This window comes from Bos grunniens, chromosome 10 (genome assembly GCF_055505025.1).
Source record: "Bos grunniens cultivar Pamir isolate PY7600 chromosome 10, Bosgru_T2T1.0, whole genome shotgun sequence".
In the NCBI taxonomy this organism is placed as follows: domain Eukaryota; kingdom Metazoa; phylum Chordata; class Mammalia; order Artiodactyla; family Bovidae; genus Bos; species Bos grunniens.
Genome location: NC_141174.1, coordinates 87,707,133 through 87,722,585, shown reverse-complemented (window position 1 = coordinate 87,722,585; position 15,453 = coordinate 87,707,133). Strand labels below are relative to the sequence as shown.

Genomic DNA, 15,453 nt, shown 5'->3' with positions numbered 1-15,453 from the left:
AAATTACTAAGGAAGAAAAAGCCAATCAAATCTAGAAGGAAGATCCTAGACAGACGTCCAGATATCAAAGCTTGGAGCCTGTTTTGTGTGCAGAGTCCAGATCTACTGTGTAAGAGACTTGCTAGTTGTCTATCTGCAGTAATTCAACCCGAATCCACTTTTCTTTCCACACACTCATCTGTGATGCAGAGGCTGCTGCTGCTGCTAAGTTGCTTCAGTCATGTCCGACTCTGTGCGACCCCATAGACGGCAGCCCACTAGGCTCCTCTATCCCTGGGATTCTCCAGGCAAGAATACTGGGTCTCTGCAAATCACATTTCGGAGTACCTTTGGACTGGTGACCCTTTGTTAGGTGCTGCCAGTAGGGGGCAGTAGAGAGAGACTGAGGTGGGAATCAGAGCCAGTGGTTTCTGCACCTACCTGGTTTCTGCACCTCTTGCAGCATCACCTCAGCATTGGGTCCTGACCCAAGCACCCAGCTTCTGTTAGCACATGGAGAACCAGCCCCATATGCTCCTTCACAAATATGACCTGCATCTGGGCAGTGACCTCTTCTTGGAGGTCTGAACACTTGACTCTTTAAAGCTTCTCTTCTGAGTTCTTGGACCTTCCTGGTGGCAAAATGGTAAAAAAAAATCCACCCGCAATGCAGGAGACGTGGGTTCAATCCCTGAGTTAGGAAGATCCCCTGGAGAAGAAAATGGCAACCCACTCCAGTATTCTTGCTTAGGAAATCCTTTTGACATAGAAGCAGAAATCTCTCTGAGGACGCAATAGCTGCTTCCTAAAATTATTACCTTAGTTTCATTTTTCTAGCCTTCCAATTCCTATGTAGCAAATTTCCTACATTAAATTCTTTCTGTTAAAAAAAAAAAAAAAAGAAATAGGACTCTCCCATTAGGAGACAAGGACTTTAGAACAGTTATTATATTAATAAATATACTCAAGGATTTCAAGGAAAACACGAGCATTATGAGGAGAGAAATGGGAGACAAAATCGAAGGGAACTTACTAGATATGAAAAATAAAACACCTGAAGTAAAAATTTCACTTAGTGTAATTAACAATAGGTTAGAAATTGCAGAAGAAACAGTTTGTAATCTCGATGTTAGAAACATAGAAATTATCTAAAATTACTGCAAAGAAAAAAAAGACTTTAAAAAAAATGAGCACCAACTCATTTGACCTTTGAGACAGTATAACAAAGTCTAGGATATATGCGTAAGTGAAGTCTCAGAAGGAAAGGAAAAAGAAAAGGGAGCAAAAAATAATTTGAAGAAATAACGCTTCTCAAACTTTCCAAATTTGACGAAACCCATAAACCCAGATATCTGAGAAGCCTAACAAACTTAACCAGGACATATACAAGACCATACCAAAGTACATCAAAATAAAAACTTTAAAGCCAGTGGTTTTTTTAAATCTTTAAAATATTCAGAGTAAAAGTAATACATTAAAGATTGGAACAGAAAATGGGAATGACAGCGGACTTCTTTTCAGAAGCTATGCAAGCCAGAAAACAATGGAAACACATCATTACTATATTGAAGAAATGAAATCCTTTAAATCCAGAATTCTAAGTCCAGTAAATATATTTTTCCAAAATAACGGTTAAATAAAGGCTTTTTAAGGCAAACAAAGAAGAGAGAATCCATTGCCAATAGACGATCATTATAAAAAATGTTAGAGGAAGTTATTTAGGCAGAAGGAAAGTGATACCACATTGATAGTTAGGTCTACATAAAGAAATAAATAGTACCAGGAATGATATACCTGTGGATATATAAAAGGGCTTTTCTTTTAAATTTTTTATAAAGATGATTATTTAAAGAAAAAATAAAGACTATATTGTGGCATGTCCTCTATGACATGTAGAGGAAAAATAGGTAATAGTATCACAAAGGATGGGAGGGAAAAAATGGAAACATACTGTTCTAATATTCTTACATTATCAATTAAATACCCTAATATTATTTGAAAGTAGACTCTGAAATGTTAACATTGTAATCCCTAGAATAGCCATTAAAAAAAAAAAAAAAAAACCTTCCAGTGGGCTGGCAAACTTTAACCCACAGGTCAAATTCGGCTCACTACCAAACAAAGATTACTGGAGCACAGCCATGTTCACTTGTTTACATATTGCCTGTGATTGCTTCTGCCCTGTGGTGGCAAAACTGAGTACTGGCCTCAACACCTGAAATGTAGTCCTTTACAGAACAAGCTTACCAACTTCTGGCTTAGAAGCCAATGGTAGGGATCAGTGGAATGCTAGAAAGAGCCAAACCAATCCAGAAGAAGGCAATAAAAGAAGAAAGGAACAAAGAACAGATGAGACAAATAGTAAGATAGTAGAGTTGAACTCAACCATATCACCAATTACATTAAATTTGAATGGTCTAAATACTACAATTTATAGCAAAAATGTCAGATTTGTCAAAAAAGTAAGACCTAGTTGATACTGTGTGCAAGATAACTTCTTTAGATATTAGTGACAGAGAAGTGTTATCCAAACACTAATCATTGACTTTTTAAAGCAAAATTATTACAGGGTTTATGATATATATTGAAAAGGAAAAAAATCACCTAAAAATAACAAATCAATCAGCAGTTGCCAGAGGTCAGGATGGGATTGACTATAAAAGGCACAGGGAATTTTGGGGGGTGATATAAATGTTTCATCTCTTGATTATGGTATAGTTATATGGATGTATACATTTGTCAAACTCATTAAACTATATACCTAAAATGACTGCAATAAAATTGATTTTTAATGAATAAAATTGATTTAAAAAGCAAAGTTAAACAATAAAATTTATTTTCAGATATTCTGAACTTGCCAGCAGTTAAATCAGAAGGAAATATAGCAGGTTATGTTGATCTTTTCTAAATGCTGACATGAAGACCAGACTGTTTTAGATTGATCTCTGAATCAGTAGATCTGAGGTATAAACACACAGACAACACACATATACGTGTATATTCATATATGTATATACACACAGACAACACACATATGTATATACACATACAGAGGAGCCTGGTGGGCTACAGTTCATGGGGTCACAAAGAATCAAACACAACTGAAGTGACGTAGCATACATACATAGATCTGCTGCAGCTGCTGCTGCTGCTGAGTCGCTTCAGTCGTGTCCAACTCTGTGCGACCCCATAGACGGCAGCCCACCAGGCTCCCCCGTCCCTGGGATTCTCCAGGCAAGAACACTGGAGTGGGTTGCCATTTCCTTCTCCAATGCATGAAAGTGAAAAGTCAAAGTGAAGTCACTCAGCCGTGTCTGACCCTTAGCATGGACTGCAGCCTACCAGGCTCCTCCGTCCATGGGATTTTCCAGGCAAGAGTACTGGAGTGGGGTGCCATTGCCTTCTCCGACATAGATCTGAGGTGGAACCAAAAAAATTTTTTTTTTTAATGCACAGCCAAGCTTGGAAACTCTCTAATTACATAATTCTCACTGTTTTTATTATAGAAGCAAATACCATTTAGAGTATACATAAGCAGTGGTATTATCCTGAAATCTCATATATACTATTTTTAGTCAAAATATATACCAACAGTTCCTTAATATGACTCTTCTGAAGGGTAGAGACAGATCTTACTCATGCTTCTCTCCACAGTGCCTACCCTATCATATCTGGCACATGCTAAGGCATCAGTAAATATTTGTTGAATGAGTATTTTTGAATGCCTATAGGTTCTCTCAGAATGTACAATATCATTCACAAATATACTCATTAATAGTGAAATATACTTATTCTGAAATATATGCCATCGGATGGGAAAAGATGGAGCTCCATCTCAGTCCAAATTCATGCCTCTCCGGGTACACATATTTGCCGATTTATTTAGTGGGAATATTCATTCACGATTTGTTCAACAGATACCATTTCTTATGCATATCAGGCACCATTCTAAACATAGAACTGAACATAACAGATCACATCTCTGCATTCATGGAGCTTCCCTTCAAGAAGGGAAGACTGAGACAGAACAGATTTACATGTACCTATATAGAGTGTTGATGATGCTAAGTGTTAAGAGGAGCATTGAAATAGGGAAGAGGGAAAATGAATCTCTGAGGTTGGAAGTACTGCTTTTCATAGTGGATGGTTGAGGAAGGCTTCTCTTACAAGGGTAACATTTGAGCAGAAACCTGGAAGAAAAAAAAAAAAAAAAGCAAAGGCTCAGGCCACGCCTGCTTGTATATATGGGAGCAAAGTATTCCAGTGATATAGAACCACAGAGCAGGAAGGAGCACGCCTGAAAAGGCAGCCAGTGAGATGAAGCAGAGCAGGCAGGGAGAGGAGTAGGAAGGATGAGTACAGAGGTAATAGGGGGGCAGCTCAGAGAAGGCTTCAGAAACCATGAGGGCTGCTTTTTACATTGAGTTGGGAGACCCCTGGAGGTTTCAGGCAGAGAAATGACATGGTCTTACTTACATTTTGGGGTTTTTATTTTTTATATTTTTTGGCCATGCCACGTGGTGTGCAGGATCTTAGTTCCCCGACCAGGGATTGAACCTGTGCCCCCTGCAGTGGAAGCACAGCATCTTAACCACTGGACCACGAGCGAAGTCCCTGATTTAGGTTTTAAAAGAATCACTGTAGCAGTGCTGTTCATGACAGGCTGTAGAGCAAGTGTGAAAGTAAGGAGACCAGTTCTTTGGCCTTATTGGGGAATGAGTACATATAGTCTGGCAAATATGCCTCTTCATAAACATTGAATAGGTTTTATCATTCTACTTACTGGACTTTGGAAATTACTTTTGTTCAACTAGTATTTTACCTAAATACATCTTGAATTTACTGCAGTAGCAACAGAAATTATTCCTGAACATAAAGAAATACAACACTTTTTATGACTTGGTTGATTGCCAGTAGATAATAATAATACTTTATATTTATAGAGTGTTTGACAGTTTAAAAGCTATTGTACATTCATTATTTCATCTAATCCCCACAATTTTTTAAGATGCAGTAACTTTTATTATCTCCCTACAGAGGTGAAAACTAAAACGTCACATGCCTAGTCCAAAGTCACATTTGGCAGGGCCCAAAAGACTAAAATCCAAGTCTGTGTGTCCACTGAGTCAGGCTTCTGTCTCCTCACCTGAATCCATTGATTTTGTTTAAAGGGATCTATTATGGTCCAGTGTTGCTGGGGAGGGGAACACTTACACTAGCAAATTTAGTGTATTGTTTAGGAAGCCATCAACCAGTGAGCAAGATGTTATGCTCACACAGGATAAATACAAAAATGTGTAAAGACATTCCTCCCCCGTGAACTTATTACTTGATGATACCTTTAACGGTAAATATGGTAAGTAATTACTGGTTAAAAAAAAAAAAAAAGGTGTCACATGCTCACTTCTAAATGGTACAGAGAGTAAATGCCTTGGCAATTCAAAGGAAGCAGTGATTTTGGTGGCCAAGTAGATACGTTAACAGGGAGATGGGATACTTGAGTTGAAGGATGGACAAGATTCAGTCAAAAAATATCAAGTAAGGATTTCTAAACCCAGGGAGGTTGAAGTCTGGGACACAGCATGAGTGATGGCGTGGTAGTGGTGTTTTAGAGGTTTGTTTCTTTTGAGACAATGGCTAGACCAGTCTAGTTGGAATACAGAAGTTGTTTTAGGATGGCTGTATGCCTGCTGCTTTCATACACAAACTATTTCTGAAAACTAAACTGAAAAGTAAATGTACAAAATCAGGCAGTAGGCATATATGTAAGTTAAAAAAAGATATTGGAGAGCTGAAAATGCCATCCGGTTCTTATTTACACCTTGCCTTTCAGAACGTAATCTAGAAATTTTGCTGTTTTATTCTTTTCTCTCTGTTGGTCCACTTAAGTCAAATGTGTGTCTGATTAAAACTAAGGATTTGTTCATCTTACCATGCCTTGTGATTTCCAGGCAGCCCCTTCTTCTAGGAGCTCAGAATATTTGTTCATTAACAGTGTCAGACTTTATTTTTTGGGCTCCAAAATCACTGCAGATGGTGACTGCAGCCATGAAATTAAAAGACCCTTACTCCTTGGAAGGAAAGTTATGATCAACCTAGATAGCATATTCAAAAGCAGAGACATTACTTTGCCAACAAAGGTCCATCTAGTCAAGGCTGTGGTTTTTCCTGTGGTCATGTATGGATGTGAGAGTTGGACTGTGAAAAAAGCTGAGCGCTGAAGAATTGATGCTTTTGAACTGTGGTGTTGGAGAAGACTCTTGAGAGTCCCTTGAACCAGTCCATTCTGAAGGAGATCAGCACTGGGATTTCTTGGGAAGGAATGATGCTGAAGCTGAAACTCCAATACTTTGGCCACCTCATGCGAAGAGTTGACTCATTGGAAAAGACTCTGATGCTGGGAGGGATTGGGGGCAGGAGGAGAAGGGGACAACAGAGGATGAGATGGCTGGATGGCATCACTGACTCAATGGACGTGAGTCTGAGTGAACTCTGGGAGTTGGTGATGGACAGGGAGGCCTGGCATTCTGCGATTCATGGGGTTGCAAAGAGTCGGACATGACTGAGCGACTGAACTGAACTGAACGGAACTGACTCCATTAGATGTGTGGCTTAAGAGTGGTTTAAGGGTGCTGTGTTGTGCTTAGTTGCTTAGTTGTGTCTGACTTTTTGCGATCCCGTGGACTGCAGCCTGTCAGGCTCTTCTGTCCATGGGATTCTCCAGGCAAGGATACTGGAGTGGGTTGCTGTCCCCTCCTCCAAGGGATCTTCCCAACCCAAGGATTGAACCCAGGTCTCCTGCATTGCAGGCAGATTCTTTACTTTCTGAGCCACCAAGGAAGCCCAAGAATACTGAAATGAGTAACCTATCCCTTCTCCAGGGGATCTTCCCGACCCAGGAAAGGAACCAGGGTCTCCTGCGTTGCAGGTAAATTCTTTACCAACTGAGCTACCAGAGAAGCCCAGTTTAAGGGTATCAGTATACAAAAGAGCAGATTGTCCAAAAGAAAAATATTTAAAGTTGAGGGCCTATAGTGAGAATTAAATTTGGAAAATAAGACCAGGCTTTAACGTTTCTTCCAGTTCAGCAAATATTTATTGAGTGTCTACTGTGGCTGTCTATGATGTGTATTTTTTGTGCAGACTACTGAGGCTGCACATTTAAGACTGTTTATATGCAGAGTACATCATGAGAAATGCTGGGCTGGATGAAGCACAAGCTGGAATCAAGATTGCCGGGAGAAATATCAATAACCTCAGATATGAGATGACACCACCCTTATGGCAGAAAGTGAAGAAGGACTAAAGAGTCTCTTGATGAAAGTGAAAGAGAAGAGTGAAAAAGTTGGCTTAAAACTCAACATTCAGAAAACTAAGATCGTGGCATCCGGTCCCGTCACTTCATGGGAAATAGATGGAGAAACAGTGGAAACAGTGACAGATTTTACTATCTCTGATTCCAAAATCACTGCAGATGGTGACTGCAGCCATGAAATGAAAAGACGTTTACTCCTTGGGAAAAAAGTTATGACGAACCTAGACAGCATATTAAAAAGCAGAGACATTATTTTGCCAACAAAGATCCATCTAGTCAAGGGTATAGTTTTTCCAGTAGTCATGTATGGATGTGAGAGTTGGACTGTGAAGAAAGCTGAGCGCCGAAGAATTGATGCCTTTGAACTGTGGTGTTGGAGAAGACTCTTGAGAGTCCCTTGGACTGCAAAGAGATCCAACCAGTCCATCCTGAGTGTTCATTGGAAGGACCGATGTTGAAGCTGAAACTCCAATACTTTGGCCACCTGATGCGAAGAGCTGACTCATTTGAAAAGACCCTGATGCTGGGAAAGATTGAAGGCAGGAGGAGAAGGGGACGACAGAGGGTGAGATGGTTGGATGGCATCACTGACTCAATGGAGATGAGTTTGAGTAAACTCCGAGAGTTGGTGATTGACAGGGAGGCCTGGCGTGCTGCAGGCCATGGGGTCGCGAAGAGTCGGACACGACTGAGCAACTGAACTAAACTGAGTTCAAACTGCTTTCAAATGTGATTTCAAATGAAAGCACAACCCTATTCTTAGGGAATTCACGTTGGGGTTGGTGGGGGAGGTCAGGGAATATTTTACTTCCTCCTTAGGAGAGAAGTTATACAGTGAAAGTGTATTTAATATGATGGTGGTATAAGGTTTATGTTGAAATTGGGGAAAACTGGAAGCAGAGAGGCAAGTTGGTTAAAAAAAAAAGCTTACACATGCCTAGGCATACTGACCTATTTTCAGAGAGAAAGCCCCCCTACAAGAAGTATATAGTGTGTCTTATCTGAAAGGGCACGCTACAGAGGCATAGTCTACAGCTAACCCCTGATCACGGAAACATAATCATTAACAAAATAATGCTATGTGTTCATGGTTTCCGTTCATTTTTTCTCATCTATTCAACAAATATTTATTAAGCATTTCCTGTATGACTGGCCCTCTTCGGGAACTGGTATCTAGAAGTCAGTGAAAGAGTCTAAGTCCCTGCCTTCACGGAGTGTGTATTCTGGTGTCAGTCAGGCAATGCTGAACAAGCACACGTATGAGAAGATGCCTGTCATGTGGGAGGTAGGGTTCAGTAATCGTTGGTTACTGAGTTTGAACCTGAAGTTTGAGTTAAGTACCTACTCTTGGCAAGATATATTTTGGGAGGTACCCTTTTGCAGATTGGTTGGGCAGCATGAGATTAACTCACAGTTTTTTTTAGATGTTACATAGAAATTCTGAGTCTTTTGTTCAGTCTTGGAGTAATTGTGGTCATATATTCTATTGAATACAGCAAGCTGTCTGTTCCAAACCACTTTTGCTGCTGAAGATGAAATGCTGAAGCAGGTGCTGTCCTGTACCAACAGAAGTGCTGTGGTCTCATCCTGCTTGGATGGTTTTTGTTGGCTCCTTGAATTCCTGAAAAGGCTTATTGTTATCACTGACGATGCTTCACAGAAACCCTTTGTGTCTATTTAGCAGACTGCCTTGGCAAAAGCTATGTCAGTTCTTTTGTTAACTTTAAAAACAGTCAAAATGATATAAGGGACGAGAGGGATAAATAAAAGACTGATAAGTGCACGCATGCACACACGTACATACATCTTTTAGGTCAATTTCTGAGGATTATCTGAAGTATGGTTTGCATGTAAAACCAGGAAAAAGCAGTAATGCATTCACACCTTCATTGTTTCAATCAGATATAACCTGTTAGAGCAAACATTTTGAATGATTTTTTCTTTACTGGCTTCCCTTTGGCCTTACTTTTTAGGTGGGAGAAGCAGTTTCACATTAAGAGCAAAGCTAAGCCATTTTGTACAAATTTTTTGCAAGAAGGCTACATTTCTTATCTACTTTTTCTGAAAGCTGGAGTAGGGTGTTAAGTGTGTTTACTGTTGTTGGAAGCCAAGATTTTATTTGACTTTCACATGAAATAAATAAACTCTGGCTTCTACAGAAACCAGAAATGGTTGGAAGTGAGGGAGTTAGGACCTTACATTTTGCCTCCAGATAAAATGCTTTGCATTAAATTTGTGATTAGAATTCTAGGTTGAACAGATGATGTCATTTCTGCAATATGGTTTGGTGTGTGTGTGCTTTTTTTAGAACAAGCTCGGTAGATATTGAATTAGTTACATGGGTTTTTCTGGTCCCTTTTTAGATGTGAAGCCCTCCAATATGCTAGTAAACACAAGAGGACAAGTCAAGCTGTGTGATTTTGGAGTTAGCACTCAGGTAGGTCTCTTTTTCCTCCTGATCTGTTCTCGTCTCTGTAACATCTACTTCCTATTTTCATTCTCTCTCTGGATTGAAAAATCACCTAGCTGCCAGACAAACAGAACTCTGCATCTTCTCGTCGGCTGGGATTGTGTTATTCATTTTTAATCTCTGAGCGAGTTGCCTTCATCAGAATATGATTGTTCATTGTTTAATGACAGTAAAAACTGCTGATATTGTAATTACTACTTACGAATAGCAAACTTCATTGATATGCAGCTTTGATATGAAAGCGTTTTGGCCAGACAAAAGGGAGGGCAGAGTGGGAGCTGTGCCTGGGGAGCCCAACTGGCCCACAATAAAAATTAATATTGGGAGCAACAATGGTGGAGGGCCATTACAATGTGCAGCACAAATTTTAATTAATTTCCATTTTGGGCCTCCCCTGAGAACCCTGGTGATAGTGACCCACGAGCATGCTGTGATGTTGATTTGAATTGCAGCCACCTTTACTCCCAGCCAAACACGAAGACCAAAGCGAAGGTCATCATTGTATTATGAGTTGTCAAAGTCTGTTATCCCTCCAGCGTATTTAGTGTTCGTTTCATTCTGGTAACGCATGGGGCTTCATTCACATCTTGAGCCATCTGACTAAAAAATGAGTGTGTTCAAATTCTACTTCAAATTGACTTTTTATATCAGGCGGGTTTGGGGTACTAAAGCGATAAGCATCCTGCTTAAGTGAATTGTTGAAGGTTATCTGCTATAAAATGTAAAGCTGTGCTTGTTTAAATTGGAAATCACATTCAAAAGAAAAGAGATTTAATCATTTTTAATGCCTTTGTAGATAAATTTGTTCCCTTTTACATAATTTTTAGTTGATTTATAGAAATGATGATTGTAGGTTAAATGAGGAATAATTGCCCATTTTATTTCCACATTATCTTTATATTGTTCTAACAGACTGTTTTGTCTCATAGCTGGTGAATTCTATAGCCAAGACGTATGTTGGAACAAATGCTTATATGGCGGTAAGTAAACTTATGCAAAAATAACATTTAAAAGCAACATCTTTATGTACTTGGTAATGTACAGTTCTTGAATTAAATCCACAGCTTTAGCCTAACAGATCATAAATTACGAAGTCAATCCAGTCATGATTCGATTTTTAAGTCTTCCTAAAAGATGTTAGGGTTTATACAGGAGCTACCAACTTCTCTCACTTTGTTGACTTAACCAGTTGGTTCAAATATAAAATTGTTTTGAATGCAATCCTATAGAAAAATTGCATCTCACAGCACATTAGCTACTTTGCCTCATTGCTTATTAAATTAACCTTAAAGTATATCAAAATGTCAGTCAATAAGATCAACTGTTTTTTCCAGGAATAAGCATGCTTCCACACCAGATGAAAATTAAATTATTAATTAAAAATTAAATTATTACTTATGGGCCTCTGAATGTAAGGATTTAGCAGACATTTTCCTGTCAAACATTATGTCTGTCTTCTGTTTATTTGAGTTCATGTCTATTAAAAGATAACTTATTAGTCCCTCTGAAACAAATTTACCAGGAATAAGAAGTAGAAGCATAGAACTATTTCAGATACCAATGTGGGTTTGACCTTTTTCTTTTGCCTGCCTTTTAAGTAAGTGAAGTTATCTGTGTTCATAAAATTGCTTTTATTTATTGGTTTCCACTTTCACGTCAAGAGTAGGGTGCTGGGAAACGACAAGCAGGAAACTTATTTAGTATTTTGGAGCGACGTTTTGTTTTCGTATCTTAGGTTTAGTTTTTTGATGAGGCTTCTGGATTTATTCAGGTAGTCAGTTTCACTCCAAGTAGTCTTCATATGAGTTAAACGAACTATGTGTGGAACCTTGGATCTTATTCTCAGTGTTCTTTGTTCATATATTATTTTGTTAAAAGGATGTTAATATGGATAGAACTCTGGATCTTATTCTCAGAACAATACAAAGCATTTTTTAAATTGAGATACAAAAACAGTTAATTTTTGCCTTGCATTGTTTTTAAAGAAAATTCATTATTTCTCATTTTTCTGGGTAATGTGACAAAAAATTAATCTCTGAGTCACCACACCTAGTTTTTATTTATTTTTTTTTTATTTTTATTTTTTAGTTTTTAATACTTATTTATTTAGCTGCATCAGGTCTTAACTGCGATGCATGGGATGGCATGTGGGATCTTAGTTCCCCAACCAGGGATCAAACCTGCGTCCCCTGCATTGGAAGGCAGGTTCTTAACCACTGGACCACCAGGGAAGTCCCCGTACCTGTTTTTTATAAAATGCAATCACCCTCTTGGCTCTACCAGCTTAGCTGAGATTGGTGAGCCACTTTGATAATTAACAAAGCCATGCCAAATGCCATGTCAGTCTTTGAAAAAATATGGAATGCTCTGACTTAAAACAATTAATGAAATAACTTTCCACTCTCCATTGTGTTCTTAGTAGCGTTAGCTCTAATAATTAAATTGCAATGTGTTTGAATGTACAAATCCAGGGTACAGTTGTATTTCCCAGGTACACGTTAAAGAAATAACTTTTTTTTCCTTTTTGTGTATGGATGTATGTGATGCATCCATCTCTTAATTGAAAATGTGAAGATCAAAATGATGAAACATTAGCTCATATTGGCAAAGCTAAAATTGCTTTGCTTTTTGGGCAAGGGAACTCTAGTTATCCACTTTCTAGTTAAAGCTGTAAAAAGTGAAAAACTCTAGAAAGCAAAGAGTGTGATACACAGATCATGAGCTTGGCTCAATTCAACAGGCTCTTGTTGACCATGACTTACCTAACTGCTGTGAGAACAGAGGTTGGGAGTGGGGGAAGGTGGAAGTAACATTTATTCTGACACAGATGTTAACCCCTGCCTGAGGTGTTGTGATGCTGTATTAAGAGTGCTAGCAACTGAGGGACTGAGTGAAGAGTGTACAAAACCTCCCAGAATATGTTTTTCCACTTCTTATTAATAAGTATTTCAAAGTAAAAAATTTTAAGAAGTTTCGTTGGAAGGTGGCCACGCCCATTTATTTCTGTGTTGTCTGTGGGGGCTGTAGCGCTGCAGTGGCAGAGGGGGATAGTTTTGACGGTTGCAGCAGAGACCATATGGCCCACAGAGTGAAAAATAACTGTCTGGCCCTTTGCAAGAAAAGTTTGCCAACCTTTGGTCTATGCCAGTAAAAGCTGTTTCTGACACTGAGTGCTTTTAATTAATCAACCTGTAATTACTGAGCGCTTTCCATGCAGTTAGCCAGGTATGGTGGCACCACTCTGTAATCCACATAAGATTTTGGCAAAATAGGAAACATGGCATCATATGTGGCCATGTCATGTGTGACATAATAAAGGCTTCAGTTTACCGTGCATACCTTTAGAGAATAAGAAGGCATATAATATACGAATTTGATGATTCAAATAGTAAGTGAAAAGGGCACTTACAAAAGAGATCACTTTGGGAGGATGAACAAAGACAGAATTAGAGGGTGGAGTGACATGAGTGGGGGCTGGGAGGTATAGGGTAGAGGACAAATAATAAATTGTGAGTATCTGCAACTAGAGGTCACTAATATAGTGCACTCATTTTGCATCTATGTCTCTCACTTTATATTCATACCTGTTTCAGTACAGTGATAATAAAAACAATAGTAATAGTGAACACTTAATTAGAACCATGCACTAATCACCCTTTTCTTTACATATCAGTTCAGTTCAGTCACTCAGTCGTGTCCGACTCTTTGCAACCCCATGGACTGCAGTGCACCAGCCTTCCCTGTCCATCACCAACTCCCGGAACTTGCTCAAGCTCGTGTCCATCAAGTTGGTGATGCCATCCAACCATCTCATCCTCTGGTGTCCCCTTCTCCTCCTGCCTTCAGTCTTTCCCAGCATCGAGGTCTTTTCCAATGAGTCAATTCTTCGCATCTGGTGGCCAAATTATTGGAGCTTCAGCTTCAGCATCAGTCCTTCTAATGAATATTCAGGACTGATTTCCTTTAGGATTGACTGGTTGGATCTCCTTGCAGTCGAAGGGACTCTCAAGAGTCCTCCAACACCACAGTTCAAAAGCATCAATTCTTTTTCGCTCAGCTTTCTTTATGGTCCAACTCTTGCATCCATACATGACTGCTAGAAAATCCATAGGTTTGACTCTGTGGACCTTTGTCAGCAAAGTAATGTCTCTGCTTTTTAATATGCTGTGTAGATTGGTCATTTTTCTTCCAAGGAGCAAGTGTCTTTTAATTTCATGGCTGCAGGCACCATCTGCAGTGATTTTGGAGCCCAAGAAAAGAAAGTCTACCACTGTTTCCATTGTTACCCCATCTATTTGCCATCAAGTGATGGGGCCAGATGCCATGATCTTAATTTTTTGATTGTTGAATTTTAAGCCCGCTTTTTCATTCTCCTTTCACCTTCATCAAGAGGCTCTTTAGTTCCGCTTCACTTTCTACCATAAGTGTGGTGTCATCTGCATATCTGAGGTTATTGATATTTCTCCTGGCAATCTTGATTCCAGCTTGTGCTTCATTCAGCCCAGGATTTTGCATGATGTACTCTACATATGTTAAATAAACAGGGTGACAATATATAGCCTTGATGTATTCCTTTCCCAATTTTGAAGCAGTCTGTTGTTCCATGTCTGATTCTAATTGTTGCTTCTTTACCTGCATACACGTTTCTCAGGAGGCAGGTAAGGTGGTCTGGTATTCCCATATCTTGAAGAATTTTCCACAGTTTGTTGTGATCCACACAGTCAAAGGCTTTAGCATAGTCAGCGAAGCAGAAGTAGGTATTTATCTGGAATTCCCTTGCTTTTTCTATGATCCAGCAGATGTTGACAAGTTGATCTCTGGTTCCTCTGCCTTTTCTAAATCCAGCTTGAACATCTGGAAGTTCCTGGTTCACTGGTACTGTTGAAGCTGAGCTCGGAGAATTTTGAGCATTACTTTGCTAGAGTGTGAGATGACCGAACTCTTTAAATCCTCACAATCAACCTGTGAGGTAGATAAATGTTGTTCTTTTACAGATGGCAACAATGAGGGATAGTGAAGCTAAGTGACTTAACCAATTTCATACAGCTAATAAGTAGCAGAGTGAGGAGTCAGACTTCTGTAATCAGCTTCCAGGGACTGAACTCTTTAACTGCTGTGCCTCTCACTCTATCCAAATTATTTATGTGTCTCTCCAAATCTAGATTAGTATATTCAGAGTTTATTCTGGTTTATTCTCTGTATCCAGTCCTTCACATGGTGCTAAATGAATGAATCAGTTCATGAAACCTGCATTCCAAAAGTGATTTGTTCACTAATTATAAGCAGACGATTTAAGTTTTTGTATTAAGTATCTTACTTGTGTGATAAAGTATAAAAGACCCTCAGATGACTCAGATACAACCCACTAGACTGCTCAAATATTGAAAAGAAAATAAAGAAATAGCCTTGCATGTGTGAACAGTCTCACTTTATTCTCCTATAATCTGAAATGTTAGGTATAAGAAAATGGTAATTAGGACAAAGATAGGGTAGCTTTTCTAAGATTATAAAGTCATTAGAACAAACAAGCAAATAAACAGTAACAATTTATGGGCATGTTAAACAGTGGTCCTTGTAGGAGACTTGAAAAGCCATCTGGTCCCTCCTCGATGATCTAGAAAATGAAGTGGCATGTTCAAGTACACATTACATCTTAGGGGCAGGTAGGTAATTAGGTTTAATGGACATT

The 15,453-nt window shown here is 39.0% G+C and overlaps 1 protein-coding gene across 4 annotated transcripts in view; it reads left to right on the top strand.

The window, feature by feature from the left end:
- MAP2K5 (mitogen-activated protein kinase kinase 5) overlaps positions 1-15,453 on the top strand; it is a 282,322-nt gene that overhangs the window by 155,070 nt on the left and 111,799 nt on the right. For all 4 annotated transcript variants that reach the window (XM_086322839.1, XM_086322837.1, XM_086322838.1 and 1 more), the window contains exons 14-15: positions 9,658-9,731; positions 10,694-10,744. In XM_086322839.1, coding sequence (XP_086178965.1) covers positions 9,658-9,731; positions 10,694-10,744 — 125 coding nt within the window. The remainder of the gene's footprint in view (positions 1-9,657; positions 9,732-10,693; positions 10,745-15,453) is intronic.